At 36.8% G+C, this 20,836-nt stretch overlaps 1 protein-coding gene across 1 annotated transcript; it reads left to right on the top strand.

The window, feature by feature from the left end:
- The first annotated feature begins 66 nt into the window (after window positions 1-66).
- Window positions 67-15,737, top strand: srpra (SRP receptor subunit alpha). Its single transcript, XM_073850352.1, has 14 exons — window positions 67-366; window positions 2,648-2,731; window positions 4,415-4,578; window positions 5,312-5,481; window positions 5,582-5,741; window positions 6,400-6,550; window positions 6,716-6,837; window positions 6,950-7,068; window positions 8,278-8,364; window positions 8,503-8,675; window positions 10,206-10,419; window positions 10,496-10,659; window positions 14,462-14,560; window positions 14,647-15,737. Exons 1-14 carry the CDS (start codon window positions 244-246, stop codon window positions 14,773-14,775), a joined length of 1,959 nt encoding a protein of 652 aa, XP_073706453.1. The 5' UTR covers window positions 67-243; the 3' UTR covers window positions 14,776-15,737.
- The last annotated feature ends 5,099 nt before the right edge of the window (window positions 15,738-20,836 follow it).

Below are 20,836 nucleotides of genomic sequence, written 5' to 3'. Positions count from 1 at the left end.
TGGAAGAATCGAGGAATAACAGCGCAACTTCAAACCAGTCGCTGCACGGGAAGTTGCGTCACTTCCTCATTGTGCTACTGACGTGTCTGATCGTGAGTTGAGTGTTCATCCTGACGGCAGGCAGTGCTGCGCATATTAACTCAAGCGCAGGGCAACTTTCGAGCACTTATTTATTTTTTATACGTTTTCGTTTTTTGTTGAACGGTGTTTGATCTGTTCCTCGTTCGTTCGTGATTGGCAAAGATGCTGGACTTCTTCGCCATCTTCAGTAAAGGGGGGATCGTGTTGTGGTGTTTTCAGGGGGCCGGAGTGAGTGAATCCTTCACCGGGCCCGTCAACGCTCTCATCCGCTCCGTCATCCTCCAGGTAAAGTCCTCGGCCTGTCGTGGATTCAGACCATCTGGTTACTGTTTTGTCCAGTGTACCTGTGGCAGCAGGGCACATATCAGCAGTCTGGCCCAGCAAACACATGGGTTCAGCTGTGAGTAAGGGATAATGGAGGTTACTATAGTTACTGTGTAGGATAATGTAAAACAACACGAATATTGACTTACAGATGCATTTGAGTCAGAGTTTCGTGTTGGACAGTCATATGTGTTGAGCAATACTGCATTAACCAGCCTAGACAATCAGAGAGAGCACAAAGTAGACCATTTTCATATTTAGTTTTTTGTTTATCACTATGCATTGCCAAAAAATATTACAATATTCTAAAATAAAATAATTATTACCTATTTTATTTATTTCCAAGGTGTTTATATACATTTGAATTCTTCAAAGAACTGTTTATAAGACAGACAAAAATGCAGAAATGTGAAATATTAACCGAGAATTTCGATTTTTTTTTTTTTGCAGTTTTGAGTGGAATTGTGACTTATTTCTCAGAATTCTCTGCGACAAAAAAAAAAAAAAACGTAATTGTGATTTTTATTTTTATTTTTTTTTTTTAGCCCAATTCCGAGTTTGTCACAACCCTGACTTTTTTCCTCGGAATTGTGAGATATAAACTCAGAATTGCGAGATTGCAAATTCTAAAATAAAAAGCGACAATTACCCTTTTATTATTGTTTTTCCCTGTGGCAGAAACAAGCATTTATAAAATTTACAAGATTTCTGAATTTCATTATGTTTTTTTTCTTGTATTCCATGTTGTAGTAAAAATGGAGAGCTTAGAGCAGACTGTCGATTCAAAGTTTATAGGTTGTATTATGAATAATTACTCTTATGATAAATATAATGACTTTTATAAAATATTTAATCATATACACTACCAGTCAAATGTTTTTGGACTGTAAGATTTTTCTTTCTCTTCTGCTCACCAAGCCTGCATTTATTTGATTCAAAAACATCAAAAGCAGTAATATTCTGAAATATTTTTACTATTTTAAAATAGCTGTTTTCAATTTGAATATATTTTCAAATGTAATTTATTCCTGTGATCAAAGCAAAATTTTCAGCATCAGTCTTCTGTGTTATTACATGATTCTTTAGAAATCATTCTAATATGATGATTTGGTGTTCAAGAAACATTTATTATTATTAACAGTATTTAAGAAGGTTGAGTAATTTTATTCAGGGTTCTTTGATGAATCGGAAGATCAAAGTTCAGCATTTATCTGAAGTAAAAAGCTTTTGTAAGATTATGCACTATACCAATCAAAAGCTTTTTAGGGGTAATATGCTGTTCTTCTGAACTTTCTATTCATCAAAGAAACCTGAAAAAAAAATAGGTTTTCAACATAAAAATAGGAAATGTTTTTGAGCAGCAAATCAGAGTTTTAAAATGATTTCTGAAGGATCATGTGACTGGAGTAATAATAATGCTAAAAATTCTGCTTTAAAATCAAGAATAAATTACATTTTCAAAAAATATATTCTCATGGAAAACAGTTTTTTTAAATAGTAAAAATATGTCAAAATTTCTACTGTTTTTGCTGTATTTTGGATCAAATAAGTGCAAGGCTTGGTGAGCAGAAGAAACTTCTTGGAAAAAAAAAACATTGAAAAAATCTTACTGTCCAAAAACCTTTGACTGGTATTGTAACTAGAAAATAATTGTTACATCAAAGTTTATAACTGCATACTATGGATGCTTGTTTCTGCCACATGGAAAAAAAAAATTAGAAGGGTTGTTGTCGCTTTTTATTTTACAAATTTGCACTGATTCTCGCAATTCTGAGAATTCTGAGAAATAAGTCACAAATGCACTCAAAACTGCAAGAAAATATTTCACAAGCCTTTTTGCCCCAGAATGGCAAGAATTGTCCTAATGTAAACTAAGAATTGCAAGAAAAATGTCGGAATTACCTCTCAAATTTTTTAAATCTGTGGCAAAAACAGGCTTTCGTAGCATACAGCCGTAGCTGCTAGCTCAGATAAAGTACAATAGAAAATCAAATGCTAAAGTTAAAAAGCACATTTCATGAATACTAGATATGTTTGATCAACTGTTTTCTAATATAAAATTAACCTGGCATGAAAACGCATCAAGTGTCTGTATCATGTTCCTTCAAAAAATAATGATTTTGTTTTGTTCCACTTCCTCAATCACATCTAACAGTAAATGTGCTGAAAGATTTCAGATAGAAGTTTAGATTAGAATTCTAGATTAAAGTTGAATGTTTGTTTTTTGGGTTTCTGTTTGCAGGAGAGGAGTGGAAATAACTCCTTCAACCATAATGCCCTGAGTCTTAAATACAAGCTGGACAATGAGTTTGAGCTTGTGTTTGTGGTGAGTGTTTATTTTGCTTTCAATGCAAATCATGTGATTCATCAGATCAGTCAGTGTCTCTAGACAAGGGCTGGACAATAATTCGATATCAATATATATCGCGATAGAACGGTGATACGAAAAAGTTTTTTTTACCTTAGTCAAACATTTATGGAGATATTAGAGTTTTTCGAATTGCTTGTTACAGGAGTGAATGGTACATGTGATGTATCTCGTAAATTGCACCACTAAACGTGCAAGTAATCTTACCAAACTGGTACAGTAGTGTAAATAGGTTATGTACTCACAAAACGCTGCAACAGAACATTTGTAAGTCCACCATGAGTGTTTTAAAAACACGTTTTAGCCAATCCCTACTAGTCTCAAAAACTACAAATGGCGACACGTCGACGTCACTTCCCTGGTTTGAAAAAAGCACGTAAAAGTCCTCCTACAAGTTGACATGCACACAGATGTAGTAGGAGGACTTTTACGTGCTTTTTTCAAACCAGGGAAGTGACGTCGACTTGTAGTTTCTGAGACTAGTAGTTCTCGGGTAAAACGTGTTTTTAAAACACTCATGGTGGACTTACAAATGTTCTGTTGCAGCGTTTTGTGAGTACATAACCTATTTACACTACTGTACAAGTTTGGTAAGATTACTTGCACGTTTAGTAGTGCAATTTACGAGATACATCACATGTACCATTCACTCCTGTAACAAGCAATTCGAAAAACTCTAATATCTCCATAAATGTTTGACTAAGGTAAAAAAAACTTCGGATGGGGTATTTAGATGGGCTTCGGAGTGCATAGCAATGAAGTCAATTCTACTCCGAACCATCCCTTTAAGTTCGGATAAACTCTGCCATTGGTAAGTTATACGCAGTTCATGCAAATGTTCGCCATAATATCAGCGCTGACCGCTTTAAATAGATTTTCAAAAAGGCTTTGACTTCGTTAAATAAACATGAGCACTGCACGTTTCACAGTCAAAATGTGGCGCTGTTTTTTTTTTTTTTAAATGAATGTGTCTAAAAAGGAAACGTTTCTGTCATTTTCATTTAATTTTTACTATAATTGCTTCTAAAGTAATTCATTACCACTGTGCTACTTTGTGTCCAAATGTTACCAGGAAAATGCGGGAAAGGGCACCTCCTTCTGGAAGAGGATTAATAATTAGTTGGCCTAGTGGCATAATTATTATGATTTCTTTCCCCCTTTTTAAGCGATTTTATAGGCAATTCATTTAGTCTTTAGTCAAGACGTACATATTTGTATAGATTATTCCCAGTTCTCTCAATTAAATAAGCCTGTTCTAGTTTAAATGGAAATATATTATTGTTAATAAGCTGAGTCTGAGAGTTTTATTTATTTGATAGTTTGTTTCACATTTCTTGTTTGTAATTATTTATGTTTTTTTACTGTTTTAATTTTTTTTTAAATTATATAATTTTAATAGGAGGAGCCTGGAGGTATTATAGACTTTGCAAATTGCAGACATTTGTAGGTACAGACATCCATTTTGTGTGTCCTCTGCAGTTTTTTCCTGAGGCTTTTTAATATTGTCCATATCGAAATCGGAATTATATCGTATCGACCGAAATTAAGAATATATCGTGATATAATTTTTTGCCATATCGTCCAGCCCTGCTCTAGACTCAGCTGTCCATATGTCTGATCGTGTGCTTCTGCTTGGCTCAGGTGGGTTTTCAAAAGATCCTGACGCTGACGTATGTGGACAAGTTTATAGATGATGTCCAGCTTCATTTCAGAGATCGATACAAGAATGAGCTGGAGCAGAGAGGCGCCCTAAAGTTTCTGCTCAATAATTTCGAGTTTGGAGATGACTTCCACCAACTCCTGCGGTGAGCTAGACCTTTTTCTGGGGCAATAAATAAAAATATCTGTCGAAAAGCACAAGATATTTTTTATGTATATGCCACATTTGAACTTCCAGACATATTTATATGTACACCCTCATTAACCGTGAAAAGTTTAGGGTCAGGTTTTGGTTTTGGTTTTTCATTATCAAAAATGTTTTTTCTTTAAAAAATTTTTTTTTTGTTTGAAGAAGAAGAAGTAGAAAGTCATATGTTTTTATTTAGCAAGAATGCATTAAATTGATCAAAAGTGACTGATGCTGATTAACTGCTGTTCTGAACTTACTAATTTCCAAAGAGTCCTGTAACAGTGTATCATGTTTTCCATAAAGATACACTGATAATAAGAATAATATAATAATAATGTTTCTTGAGCAGCAAGTCAGCATATTAGATTGAGTAATAATGCTGAAAATTCAGCTTTGATCACAGGAATAAATTACTTTTTCAAAGATATTCATACAGTTTGTCCAGGTTATGATGGCCTAAATTATTATGCAACATTTTCAGTTTGCAAAAGAAACTATTTGTCTAAAAACTATTTTAATAATTAAAAATCAACAAGTTTTGTTTTTGAGTCAATTGTTGCTAAATGAGGACTATGTGACAGTCGCTGACAAATTAGATCAGGAGAAATCCATGTGTGTTCACATTGTGGTATTATTTTCAGCACTTAAGCTCTAGGCATCATCATTTATATGAAGTGTGTGTTTTGCAGGGAGGCGGAGGACAGCAACAAAGCCAAGGCCCCCGTCTTTATGAGGACTTTCAAGGAGTCCGAGAAATCCAAGAAAACTGTGAAGTCTATGATTGAGACAAAAGACGGAGACAAAAGCAAGGAGCAAGGAGGCAAGAAAAGTAAAAATGCCAAAAAGGAAGGTGAAAAATGTGAGTAAAAGGAAACCACCTGAGAGAGTCGGTGGCGCTCCGGAAGCTATAGTTTTATTAATGTATCCGTTCTTTCATTTCTTCTTTCACCCGTCGCCAGCTGAATCAGGAGGGGATCAGGCTAAAGCTGCCTCACAGACGGCCCCAAAAAAAGCTGTGGAGAATGGAAACGAGGGCCTGACCCAAGAGGAGATTATTGAGAGGAACCGTGCCAAGTTCATCAGCAAGCAGTTGGGTGGCGGTAAACCAGAGAAGCCCAGGTAGGACACATGATGAATTGTGAGGAAAAAGCTTTGTTCATGGCAAATAAAGCCCCGCTTTTGAATCTCTAAATGACTTTTACTAAATCACTTAAACCCGCATGTTGACTTCTACGTTATTTGATTTAAAAAAAAATGTATTTGGCCCGCATCGATAAACCGGCAAAATACCGTAATCCACGAAATGCATTATTAGGCTGTTTTCGAAGGCTGCGTGATATATACATATATAAACGCATTTAAATTAAGCATAATTGTGAATTATGATTTTGTTAAATATATATATGCAATGAAGGTTTAATATATATGTGCTTTAATTATTTACATGCGTGTATGTTACGTATGTGCATCTCACAGCGGCTCTGTTCACAGTAAATGCTGCTCCACACTAGGGGTGGGCGATATGGCAAAAATGTCATATCACGATTTTATCACGATTCTCTGTCATGTTGGCCAAACTAATTTCCATATTTTAAAACCAAACCCCAAGGTAACAAAATGTAAAATAAAAAGAATGGCAGATATTTAGACTAAAGTGGGCGAAGATAAAAATCTTTGTAATTATTTTATCTTTGTTATTAAAAAATAAGACCAAAGATAGGCTACAAGTAACACTGGTTTAAAGTTTTCTTTTTTTTAATGCTGTTGTATTGTACAGTAAGTCCCCTAAACCCCAGAAGCCAAAGGGGAAGGCAAACCGGGTGTGGGATATGGGTGGGAGGAGCACTGGAGTGCTGGACTACAGCGGAGCCAACGGCAACAACTCCAGTGACGCGCAGAACCAAGACCCTGATTCCATTGCTGAACCGGTGAGCAATCCATTATTACACCTGACAAAAAGTCTCAAATTCGCTGCACCATCTTTTTAATTGCAAGCACTAACTCTGCATTCTCATGGTTGTAATTTCTATTGCTTTTCAATGAAATTCAGATATTGCAGATGAAATTTTCAAGCAACTCTTTGTTTTTTCCAGCTTATCCAGGTGGATTCAATGAAAGGGGACCTGCGAGGTGTTGATTATGAATCCTCAGAGGATGAGGATGAAGAGGTGCAAGAAGAGGAGAGAGTTGTGGTGGCAAACACTAACAAGAAAGGGTAACATTTTAAATTTGCTACTGTTCTGCCTTTTCAAACACGGCCTAAAGATGTGGCTTCTTCATCTGAACTTGCTGCCTCTGCATCTATGAATGATGTACGTTCTCTGCAGAGCTAAAAAGGGTGGTTTCGGGGGAATGTTTGGGATGCTGAAAGGCCTGGTGGGATCTAAAAATCTGACTCAGGAGCACATGGAGCCAGTTCTGGACAAGATGAAAGATCATCTCATCGGTACGACATCGCTCTCGCCCCATGGCACCTCATTCATTGTTTGCATGTTTTTTTAACGATTAATTTAAAGAAGTAAATTATTAAAATAAATAAATAATTGATGTAATTAGAAGTTAATTAATCTAAAAGTACAGTACTACACATTAAATTTGTCAAAAAAAGTTTGATTAAAATTAATCATTTCTTTAAAAATAAAAATGAATTATATAAATGAGTCATACAAAAAACTAAACGGTAAAAGAAAAGGATAATATTTTGATGTATAATTATAAAAAATCATAATACATCTAATAATGAAGTATTATAGGTAGACGATAAGTGTAATCAAATTATTCAAATAATGTAATTTTGATTACAAATATTTTATTTAAATAAAATTATTTAAATAATACATCTAATAGTACAATAGCAAATAAGTACAAATTTTATTAAATAAAAATTAATATAAAGGAATACATCCAACAATACAGTGCCATAGGTAATAAAAAGATAAAATTATAGTTTTATACAAGAAAACAATTCAAGTAAATTAAAATTTGATTAACTATAAATGTGTAAAAACAAATTGATTCATATAATTTTATCTAATAATACAGTAATACAGCTTGAAAAATAAGAGTTTACACAATTATAATAATTTTTCACAGTATAAATTGGGTGTTTATGTGGAAACTTTATACATGTTCTTTTTTTAGTCTGTTCTTTTTAATGAATTTATTGAAAAGTTCACAAATTAGTCTTAATGATTCATTAGAGATTCTGGTCTGATCAAAATATGTCAGACAAGACAACAGGGAGATGCCAAAAGACCACTCACTAAACCTGTCCCTTTGAACTTGACTGACTGAATATGTACTGTTTGAATCCATTAAAAAATAAACATACACATTAAAAATACAGCAAATACATTCTAAATCAGTTGAAACTGGTTCGACGAAGGTGGGATCAGTGAACTCCGTCAAAGCGCGTCTGATGCTCATAAACACAGAGCCTCACCAGATCCTCTTGACTTAATTTATTAATAACTTACTAAATTAAGAAAATGAATAATTTGTAGTTGAAATGTTTATTCCAAGTCAAAATGTTACCGAATCCCAGGAATGACCCAACTACAAACTAGTTGATAAACTATGTGTGACAGCCTACATTTATAATTGGATCAAACTAATAGCTAACGTATTGCAAACTATCCTTTTTTTTCCCTTCTAGCCAAGAATGTAGCAGCTGAAATAGCCTCCCAGCTCTGTGACTCAGTGGCCAAGAAACTGGAAGGCAAAGTCATGGGCACTTTCACCAGTGAGTACAGCACACACCTGCTGAACAGCCCGTCCAAACAAGAGATTTCCCACACATGTGTTTATCTTCTGTCTTTCTCTCTGGCCTTCCTGGATTATTGTGCTCTTCTAAATCTTCTCCTGGCTTTCTTCTCTCCAGCTGTGGCCTCTACAGTAAAGCAGGCTCTGCAGGACTCTCTGGTGCAGATCCTGCAGCCCAAGCGGCGTGTGGACATCTTGAGGGATGTGCTAGAGGCTCGTTCTCAGCGCAAACCCTTCGTCATCACCTTCTGTGGTGTGAACGGCGTCGGCAAATCCACCAACCTCGCCAAGGTAAAAAAAAAAAAAAAAAATTTCCAAAGGGCAGGGTTGCCAGGTTTTCATAACAAAACCTGCCCAATTGCTACTCAAAACTAGCCCAAATTTTGCCCAATCACATTTCGAGTGGGGGTCCCCTGGTAATAATCCATCAACCTCACCAAGGACCAAAAAAAAAAAAACCCTTTCCATAGAGCAGGGTTGCCAGGTTTTAACAACAAACCCACCCAATTGCTACTCAAAACTATTCCAAAAGTTGCCCAATCGCTTTTCGAGGGGGTCCCCCGATAATAATCCACCAACCTCGCCAAGGTTAAAAAAAATAAATAAATTAAAAAAAAATCCGAAGGGCAGGGTTGCCAGGTTTTCACAACAAAACCTGCCCAATTGCTACTCAAAACTAGCCCAAAAGTGGCCCAATCACATTTTGAGGGGGTCCCCCGATAATAATCCACCAACCTCGCCAAGGTTAAAAAAATAAATAAATTAAAAAAAAATCCGAAGGGCAGGGTTGCCAGGTTTTCACAACAAAACCTGCCCAATTGCTACTCAAAACTAGCCCAAAAGTGGCCCAATCACATTTTGAGGGGGTCCCCCGATAATAATCCACCAACCTCGCCAAGGTTAAAAAAATAAATAAATTAAAAAAAAATCCGAAGGGCAGGGTTGCCAGGTTTTCACAACAAAACCTGCCCAATTGCTACTCAAAACTAGCCCAAAAGTAACCCAATCACATTTTGAGGGGTGTCCCCAAGTAAAAATCTACCAACCTCGCCAAGGTAAAAAAAAATAAAAAACAATTTCCGAAGGGCAGGGTTGCCAGGTTTTCACAACAAAACCCGCCCAATTGCTACTCAAAACTAGCCCAAAAGTGGCCAATTCACATTTTGAGGGGGTCCCCCGGTAATAATCCACCAACCTTGCCAAGGTAAGAAAAAAAAATCCGAAGGGCAGGGTTGCCAGGTTTTCACAACAAAACCCACCCAATTGCTATTTAAAACTAGCCCAAAAGTAGCCCAATCATGTTTCGAGGGGGGTTCCCCGGTAAAAACACGTTCTGTGGCGGGGTTCCTCTGGTAATTAGCATTCCAGGGGCTAAATATTATTTTTTTGGGGGTCGCTTCAACCTGCGTACATGTGAAACAACCCACGGCAACAGTATGAAAGTAGCCCAATACCGTGGGAAAACCACGGACTTTGCAATACTGTCGAAGGGCTTTAAAATGAAGAACTTATCTTATAGAAATGTAAGGTCTGGAATAATTGGATAATTGTTAATAAGTGTTTAAATTTAAAATGAGAAATGTGTATGCAGTAGTTGTTGTTTTGTTTTCTCTCTCTTTTCATGCATGCAAAATACACTACAGGTCAAAAGTTTGAACTAATTCTGAATAAAAGTATTAATTTCGTTCATTTTTATGTTCATTTAAAAAAATATTAAGCAACTGTTTTCAACATGAAAACAAGAAAAATTTCTTGAGCATCAAATCAGTATATTCAGAAGTCATGTGACATGTATTCCTGTTTTTTTGTGTTTTTGTACAGATATCTTACTGGTTGATCGAGAACGGTTTCACGGTGCTCATCGCGGCCTGTGACACCTTCCGTGCGGGTGCCGTGGAGCAGCTGAGGACCCATCAGCGCCGTCTGAACTCTTTGCACCCACCTGAGAAGCACGGAGGACGCCCCGCCGTACAGCTCTTTGAGAAGGGCTACGGCAAGGATGCTGCTGGGATCGCCATGGAGGCTATCGCCTTTGGTAAAAACCATGTGATTATAGAGGAAATGAAACTTACAAGGATTCATTTGTTAACAGTTGTCATCTTATTCTGCAGCTCGTAATCAGGGCTTTGACGTGGTGCTGATCGATACCGCTGGGCGTATGCAGGATAACGCTCCTCTGATGACGGCTCTGGCTAAGCTGATCGCGGTCAACACCCCGGACCTCGTCCTGTTTGTGGGAGAAGCACTGGTGGGCAATGAGGCTGTGGATCAGCTGGTAGGTGTAATACCACATGTGGCCTATAGAAGGCACTGCTTTATAGTGATACTTCTGACCTTATGAAGTGTCTAGAAAATGTTTTTGGACAATAAATAGTGCTTTAAAAGTGCACTAGGGAGTGCTTGATGTTTTAGAAAGCCATTTATATATTAGAATAGTGGGTTATGACAAATAACGGCCTGCTGGTGCACAGTCTTTCAGTTAATTTAATGATGCTTTTGCACCATTTATCAACCCCAGTCTGCTTCTGCTTTTGTTAAATTGAAAAGTGTGGCAAAAATGTTTACACTTGTGTCTTTCAAGGAAGATGGAAAACCATACAAGTTTAGAATGAAGTGAAAGTAAGTAAATGATGACAGAAGGTGTGTTTTAAATAGAAATTGATACTGTTTTCAGTGAGGATGCATAAAATTGGTCAAAAATGACAGTAAATGCATTAAGAATGTTAAAAGATTTATATTGAAAATAAATGGGCATTCTTTTGAACTTTCTATTTATAATAAAATCCTAAAAATGTCAGTTCCACAAAAGTATAAAGCAGTTAAAAACTGTTTTTAATGTTTATTTATCATATTAGCATATTAGAATGATTTCTGAAGGATCATGTGACACCGAAAACTGAAGCAGTGTTATTTTTAGTATCACTGAGAGACAAAAATTTATTTGTTTATTTTCTGTTTTAGAAATCTATACAATTTTTTACATTTTTTTTATTTATGTTTTAGTTATTTAGTAGTTTGCTATTTTGTATTTTAGAGAAATATCCTGGCAAGTTTGGCAACTAGCTGGAAATGTGTATATATATATATATAAAACACAATATTACTGTTTTAGTGTATTTTTGCTGAAATAAATGCAGCCTTGGTGAGCAAACATCAAAAACGGAGGCAAAATGAGGAGCTAAGCATGGCAGGGAGCATCAGACCAACTCCAAATAATTAAAGCCATTTTAGGATGATTTTAGCCAAAATGGCTGAAAAATCATAAATACAACATTTAGTAATTTAATGGCTAGTAATAGATGCCGCTGATATCAAATTAATGTTCTGTCTGAGGTGATAATGGTACACACAAAGTTTGGTGTCAATACGTCAAAGCTTTGCAGAGATACAGCCTCAGACGTAATCTGACATCATGCCTCAAATTTGGACAAATGGTCTAGGACGAGTTTGAAAAAGTAGGTTTCAACATAAATTAAAATGGCGCACAGGAAGTTCGGCCGACTATGTTCTCGGCATGAAGGAATATTTTGAGACTTGTTTAATTACAGTAGGCAAATGCAATCAAAAGTTATTAGCGTTTTTGGAAATTTCATTATTAATGTTAAATTAACTTTTTTAAATTTAACTTTTGACCAATAGGTGGCGCTGTTACCAAATTGATGTGGCTTCTTTTTTGGCCAAACCATTCAGAAGATATAAGCAAAAATAGCCATGTTTCATTTCTCCTGGCCATTAGGTGGTGCTGCACCAAAACTGTGCAGGTAGCCTCGGGCATGGTTGTTAAAACACCCCAAGTTTGGTCTCAATACGCCAAACCATTTGTGGAGATAAAGCCTCACATTCATTTTATGCGTGCTCTTTGTCGAATTTGTTCATGCATTATTCTAGTATTTTATTTTGCCAGCATGGTCCAAAGATGATCTGAGCAAATTTTGGTAAATATCGGATGAACGGTCTAGGACGAGTTTGAAGTAAGTAGATTTTAACATAAATCAAAATAGCGCACAGGAAGTTTGGCCGACTGTGACAAATTTGGCATCTATGTTCTCGGCATAAAGAAATATCTTGAGACTAGTTTGATTACAGCACGCTAATGCAATTAAAAGTTATTAGTGTTTTTGGAAATTTCATTATTAATGGTTAATGAATGGTTTATAACTTTTGACCAATAGGTGGCACTGTTACCAAACTGATGTGGCATGGTCAGTGTGAGGTGACAATAGCACATACAAAGTTTAGTGTCAAAACTTGGAGAGATACAGCCTCAGATGGAGTTTGGCATGATTCCAGCAAATTCGTTGATGAGTAAAACGACAACTGTTTCGTATATCAACTCGAAATCCATAACTTTTTGCCAGCATGTCTGAAGATGATCTTAGTCAAATTTGGTGAAAATTGGACCAATGTTCTAGGAGGAGTTTGAAAAAGTAGGTTTCCAACATAAATCAAAATGGCGGGAAGAAGATCAACTGACTGTGGAAAAATTGCTATATGTGACCCTGGACCACAAAACCAGTCATAAGGTGAAATTTGACAAAACTGAGATTTATACATCAAATGAAAGATCAATAAATAAGCTTTCTATTGATGTATGGTTTATTAGGATAGGACACTATTTGGCTGAGATACATCTATTTGAAATCAGAAATCTGAGGATGCAAAAAAATCAAAAAGACTGAGAAAATCACCTTTAAAGTTGTACAAATTAGGTTCTTAACAATGCATATTACAAATCAAAAATTACATTTTGATATGTTTACAGTAATAATTTTACAAAAAATCTTCATGGAACATGAACTTTACTTAATTTCTTAATGATTTTTTGCATAAAAGAAAAATCAAAAATTTTGACCCATGCAATGTATTTTTGGCTATTGCTACAAATATACCCCAGCGACTTAAGACTGGTTTTGTGGTCCAGGGTCACATATATGTTCTCGGTATGACCCAAAGAATATATTGAGATCACTTTCATTACAATAGGCCAATTTAATACAATGTTATATTAGCATGCCCCCTCTTGACTACTGTCAGGGTATTGAAAATACAGAGTTTTGTAACAATACGCCAATGCGTTCGTGAAAAATATAGCATTTTACGACAAAATTCATGGGAAAATTCAACTCTAGGGTAGGGTTCGTCTCTACACTCTTAAAAATAAAGGTGCTTCACGATGCCATAGAAGAACCCTTTTTGTCAAAGTGGTTTCATAAAGCATCTTTAACATCTGAAGAACCTTTCTGTTTCACAAAAGGTTCTTTGTGGCAAAAGAAGGTTCTTCAGATTATAAAAAGGTAAGAAAGAGATGGTTCCTTGTGGAACCAAAAATGTTTCTTCTATGGCATCGCTGTGAAGAACCTTTTGAAGGACCTTTATTTTGAAGAGTGTAGATGCTCCACCAAATCTAAAGAGACCAGTTTTTTGGCCAAATCATTCATAAGTTATAACTTAAAATAGCCAATTTTCATATATCCTGGCCATTAGGTGGCGCAGGCCAAAACTGTGCAGGTAGTCTCAGGTCATGGTTGTTATCTCAATACTCCAAACCATTGTGGAGATAAAGCCTCACATCTGTTTTTGCATGCTCTTTGTCAAATTTGTTCACGCGTTATTCAAGAACAGTTTGATTAATCTTTTAAACTTTTGCCAGCATGGTTCAAAGATGGTCTGAGCCAGTTTTGGTAAAAATCAGACAAACCATCTAGGATGAGTTTGAAAAAGTAGGTTTCTCGAATTAATAAAAGAAAACGAATGTTAAATTTTGGTGTCAATTTGACAAGTAGTGGCACTAGAGAGTGAGTTAGAGACTCCAAACTTGCTATGGTTAATGTTGAGACTGTCCTCTATCTGTGTGCCAATTTTCATAACTTTCCCACAAGCTGTTCTATGGGATGCCATAGACTCAATAGCGGAAGAAGAAGCAGCAGCAGAATAATAGAGATGCCCATGATGGTCTCTCGCTTGTTCTGTTTCTGTTGTATCTACTTGAAACTGATATCTGAAACACAGTCCTGAGCTTCTCAGAAATATTCCAGGTCGTTATGATAATGTAGTGAATGTTTTCTGCTTTGTTGTAGGTTAAATTTAATCAAGCACTGGCTGATCATTCCAAGACGGACAAACCCAGGCTTATCGACGGCATCGTTCTCACTAAGTTTGACACCATTGATGACAAGGTATGACTCCAGGACGTTTTTTAATGGCGCGTTCTTATAAAAAAAAAAGATCTTGGTTAACAGAAAGTCCACATTGTTTCCTGTAGGTGGGCGCTGCTATTTCCATGACCTACATCACAGGTCAGCCCATCGTGTTCGTGGGCACCGGTCAGACGTACAGCGACCTGCGCAGCCTCAACGCCAGGGCTGTGGTCAGCGCGCTCATGAAGGCCTAAGTACACCACCTACAGGACCTGCCTCTGCTGCTCCAGCCACTTTCACGGTTTCGCCACAGCTAGATATGAGACCCTGTGACCCTCTCAGCTTCCCGTGAATGCAGACATGCCTATGTGTTGAAATGATAGGTGTTTTTTTGCTTTCCTACAGGTTTAACTGAAATTCAGTTCATATTTAGGATCCTTCTTGTGTTCATTTTGTTCCAGGAAAAAAAAGTGTTTAATTCAGTTTAATGAGTGGAAGGAATATCATGACCTCCGCAGACATTTTTGATCAGACAGCAGCGGTTTGGTTTTCAGAGAGAAAATGAGACTGAGAAGGAAAGTATTTTTGCACTTTTCCACATCTGTTGTCTCTGATCAAGTGTTGTTGTACATCCTGCCCTCCAAAAAAAGATGGACTGAGGTGTTATTCCAATGTTATAACAGAGATATAATATATTCTAAATGTATTTTGTCTACTTTTTATTTGATTAATGTAGGTACATCCAGATGAGGCCCACAACCCAAACTGTCTCATGAAATCACTACCATAGTGCCTCAGCTCATTACATTAGCCGTTGTTCCCAAAACAATTCCGTACAAACGCTGCCTTTTCTCATTCTTCCTTTTATACTCAGGCTTTTCATGTCTCTGGATGTGAAAGGCATTCTAAGGTATTTGGCGCCGGAGGTTTGAAGACGCCTCAGCAGAGCGTTTTTAAAATGCTGTGTATACCAAACCATCTGAAGCCCTACGAAGTTACGTATTTGTTTTAATTCATTAGTGACTGTTTTGTCATATTCGTTTCTTTCAGGTCCCTTCGTCCTTTTATTTTAGAACAAAGTCAGGTCTTAACTCTCATTCACCTCATGTTAATTTGTGTTAACACAATGGCAAGACTGGAGAGCTTCATAGAGAAGATTTGTTGTACTTTGGCAATGTGTAATATTTCTTAAATAAAGCTGCTATAATAGCTTGTAGTGACTTGTCATTTGGTGCTAAAAGTTTGTAATTGTTATACTTACACTGCTGTCCACCTGTCACTCAAGTGACCACGCCCTTAATTATGCAGAATTTTAAGGCTTAATATAACTTAAAGGGATAGTTCACCCAAAAATGAAAATTTGATGTTAATCTGCTTACCCCCAATGCATCCAAGATGTAGGTTACTTTGTTTCCTCAGAAAAACACAAACGAAGATTTTTAACGAAAACCGGTGCAGTCTACCAGCCTTATCATGGACGTGGATGGGCACCAGACCTTTAAAAGTAAACAAAAACATGCACAGACAAATCCAAATTACACCCTGCGGCTCGTGATGATACATTGATGTCTTAAGACACGAAACGATCGGTTTTTGTGAGAAACTGAACAGTATTTATATCATTTTTTACCTTTGATACACAGCCACGTCCATCTGTAATGTGCACGAGTTTGGCATCAGTCACGTCACATGAGCACGCGCTCTGACGTAGAATACGCAAACGCCGGAAGGGGAAATCAGTGAAAAGTCCCGGATGAGTTTGCGCAAACTAATGTAATCTTTTAGCTTTAAATCGGTTTAAACAATCAGGATACGCACAAGTATTTACCATTTTGAACAGCCGCTATACCCACAATCTCTGTGCTCTGTGTAAACAATGAGTGTCGTATACATGCGACAGATCGCTTCCGGCGTTTGCGTATTCTACGACAGAGCGCGTGCTCATGTGACGTGACTGATGCCAAACTCGTGCACATTACAGATGGACGTGGCTGTGTATCAAAGGTAAAAAATGATATAAATACTGTTCAGTTTCTCAAAAACCGATCGTTTCGTGTCTTAAGACATCAATGTATCATCACGAGCCGCAGGGTGTAATTTGGATTTGTCTGTGCATGTTTTTGTTTACTTTTAAAGGTCTGGTGCCCATCCACGTCCATGATAAGGCTGGCAGACTGCACCGGTTTTCGTTAAAAATCTTCGTTTGTGTTTTTCTGAGGAAACAAAGTAACCTACATCTTGGATGCATTGGGGGTAAGCAGATTAACATCAAATTTTCATTTTTGGGTGAACTATCACTTTAAATGGATGAGTTATAAGAAAAAATTAACCCCCTCACAGTTGACAGGAAGGGCAAAATTAGCTATATGGACCAAAAACACTTTTTGTACTGGCCTGTAAATTTTTTGGGGGCATTTTAACATGGGGCGTCCATGGGATAGACTCCCTTTTGGAGCCAGTCTCTAGCGGACAGTGGATAAATTGTAGTTTAAGTCACCGTATTGGTTTCAATAGAAAGAGCGGCAGGTTGCCGCTTGGTGAAAAGTCTACACTCCCGGAAGAGTTTGGGCAAGGAAACGTAATCTTTTAGTTTTTAATCAGTTGCAAGAATCAGGATAGGCACAAGTAATTACAATTTTGAGTAGCCGGCTAGCCGCTATGCACGGTGTAAATAATTTTGTGAACGCACTCAGGACAGTTAGACATAGTGAATCAAGAGGTAAAAAAAAAAAAAAAAGCACAGACCTATCGTTTGGTGTCTTAACAACTCAATGTATCATTGCAAGCCGCAGAGTTTAATTTTGTTTTGTCTGTGTATGTTTTGACTCTAAAAGCCGTGGATACCATTGACTGCCATTATATGACTGGCAGACTGCAACGGTTTGAGTTAAAAATCTTCGTTTGTGTTCTACTGAAGAAACAAAGTCACCTACATCTTGGATGCCCTGGGGTTAGGCAGAGAAACATCAAATGTAAGTCTGAGCTTTTTCAACAGAAAGAAACCTGCACTGATTTGGAAATATATCAGTGCCTTTATTTAGTCTCAGGATGCACACCAGTAATGTTTTTTTCTAAAGCACGTTTGCCCTGTCTATGAAACCGGGCCATAAATTCAAGAAAAACATTTATCTCAACAATTCTGGCTTATTTTCTTCCAGTTTATATCACAAATTAGGCTTTTCTTTTCACAGGTTATATCCTGAGTTTATATTCTCAATAGTGAAAAAAGTGAGACATAAATTAAAAATTGTGATTAAAGAGGTCAAAAACTGATAAAATTCGCAATTCCATCCGTTCATTTCCATGTGGAAATAGGCTTCCACAGAATTCACATTCTGTAATTTTTTCACAGAAACAATACACATACTTATGTCTATTGCATTGCAATACCAAACATACCTCTTTCATAGTCTGGTTCTCTAAAAGCATGACTTTTATAGGCTGGTTCTTGTTATGAATCGCTCAAAAAGTATTACAAACTCGTGAGTTATTAATTAGCATATAGATCTCACCCTACCTGCAAATCTCTCTCCAAAGCAACGCCTCCTTCATCACACATGTAGGCAGACGTTGGTGGACAGTTGAACACAATGCTGTCAGACTACCTCATGTCTCATTAACCGGTTTGAACATTATTACCATACAAAGCACACAATACGCCTATTTACAAAAATAAAGCCTCCCATTCTCGTTCCGTCTGCAATAGTATAATGTATCCGTTTACTCACCAAATCCAGAAGGGTGTTTACTGAGATAACAGTTGATTCACTGACTGGGTGTTTATGACAGCATACATTTTCACATAAAAGTTCTGATGCAATGTAATACTGTTTGGTTTAGTATGTAGATGTTGCTTGATCCACCTTGTTTTGTAAAGCTGTTTTCCTTCATTAGCCACTGTAAAAACCAGAATAATTGCAGTAAACAGTAACTATTTTCTACAAACCAGTGTGTTTATGATTATTATAATGAATTAACATAATATAACAAATAGCAGTTTGCAATATCAAGAAGCATAACAAGCTGTTTTGTACAGCTAAAGTAACTGAAAGCAGATAACACCAGAAGTCGTGCACATTCAAGTTACAAATGGCTCTTGCACACACGTGAAAAATAAGGTCAAGAAAAATCTCTTCTGCTCACCAAACCTGCATTTATTTGATCTGAAGTAACAGCAAAAACAGTAAAATAGTTTAATATTTTTACTATTTAAAATTACTTTTCTATTTGAATATATTTTAAAATGTAATTTATTCCTGTGATTTCAAAGCTGAATTTCCGGCATCAATACTCTAGTCACATGATCCTTCAGAAATCATTGTAATATGCTGATTCACTTTTAAGAAACATTTATTATTAGTCTTTTATTATATTTAAAACAGTTGAGTAATTTTAGAAAATAAAACATTTAATAATACAAATAATTTATTTAGCAAGGATGCTTTAAATCAATGTACAGTCGTGGCCAAAAGTTTTGAGAATTACATAAATATTGGAAATTGGAAAAGTTGCTGCTTAAGTTTTTCTAATAGCAATTTGCATATACTCCAGAATGTTATGAAGAGTGATCAGATGAATTGCATAGTCCTTCTTGGCCATGAAAATTAACTTAATCCCGAAAAAAAACTTTCCACTGCATTTCATTGCTGTCATTAAAGGACCTGCTGAGATCATTTCAGTAATCGTCTTGTTAACTCAGGTGAGAATGTTGACGAGCACAAGGCTGGAGATCATTATGTCAGGCTGATTGGGTTAGAATGGCAGACTTGACATGTTAAAAGGAGGGTGATGCTTGAAATCATTGTTCTTCCATTGTTAACCATGGTGACCTGCAAAGAAACGCGTGCAGTCATCATTGCGTTGCATAAAAATGGCTTCACAGGCAAGGATATTGTGGCTACTAAGATTGCACCTAAATCAACAATTTATAGGATCATCAAGAACTTCAAGGAAAGAGGTTCAATTCTTGTTAAGAAGGCTTCAGGGCGTCCAAGAAAGTCCAGCAAGCGCCAGGATCGTCTCCTAAAGAGGATTCAGCTGCGGGATCGGAGTGCCACCAGTGCAGAGCTTGCTCAGGAATGGCAGCAGGCAGGTGTGAGCGCATCTGCACGCACAGTGAGGCCAAGACTTTTGGAAGATGGCCTGGTGTCAAGAAGGGCAGCAAAGAAGTCACTTCTCTCCAAAAAAAAAAAACATCAGGGACAGATTGATCTTCTGCAAAAATTATGTCGAATGGACTGCTGAGGACTGGGGCAAAGTCATACCCTCCGATGAAGCCTCTTTCCGATTGTTTGGGGCATCTGGAAAAAGGCTTGTCCGGAGAAGAAAAGGTGAACGCTACCATCAGTCCTGTGTCATGCCAACAGTAAAGCATCCTGAGACCATTCATGTGTGGGGTTGCTTCTCATCCAAGGGAGTGGGCACACTCACAATTTTGCCCAAAAACACAGCCATGAATAAAGAATGTACCAAAACACCCTCCAACAGCAACTTCTTCCAACAATCCAACAACAGTTTGGTGAAGAACAATGCATTTTCCAGCACGATGGAGCACCGTGCCATAAGGCAAAAGTGATAACTAAGTGGCTCGGGGACCAAAACGTTGACATTATGGGTCCATGGCCTGGAAACTCCCCAGATCTTAATCCCATTGAGAACTTGTGGTCAATCCTCAAGAGGCGGGTGGACAAACAAAAACCCACTAATTCTGACAAAGTCCAAGAAGTGATTATGAAAGAATGGGTTGCTATCAGTCAGGATTTGGCCCAGAAGTTGATTGAGAGCATGCCCAGTCGAATTGCAGAGGTCCTGAGAAAGATGGGCCAACACTGCAAATACTGACTCTTTGCATAAATGTCATGTAATTGTCGATGAAAGCCTTTGAAACGTATGAAGTGCTTGTAATTATATTTCAGTACATCACAGAAACAACTGAAACAAAGATCTAAAAGCAGTTTAGCAGCAAATTTTGTCAAAACTTTTTGTCAAAACTTTTGGCCACGACTGTACATTTATAATGGTACAACCGATTTCTATTTCAGATAAATGCTGTTCTTCTGAACTTTATATTCATCAAAGAAACATGAAAGAATCTATTCAGCTGTTTTCAACATAATAATAAATGTTTTGGAGCAGCAAATCCGAATATTAGAATGATTTCTGAAGGATCATGTGACACTGAAGACTAGAGTAATGATGCTGAAAATTCAGATTTGAAATCAAAGGAATAAATTACATTTTAATATATATTCAAACAGAAAACTGTTATTTTAAATAGTAAAAATATTTCAAAACTTTACTGTATTTTGAATCAAA

Source organism: Garra rufa, chromosome 11 (genome assembly GCF_049309525.1).
Source record: "Garra rufa chromosome 11, GarRuf1.0, whole genome shotgun sequence".
NCBI classification, from domain to species: domain Eukaryota; kingdom Metazoa; phylum Chordata; class Actinopteri; order Cypriniformes; family Cyprinidae; genus Garra; species Garra rufa.
The sequence above is the reverse complement of the archived record's forward strand: the minus strand, read 5'-3'. Positions and strand labels throughout refer to the sequence as shown.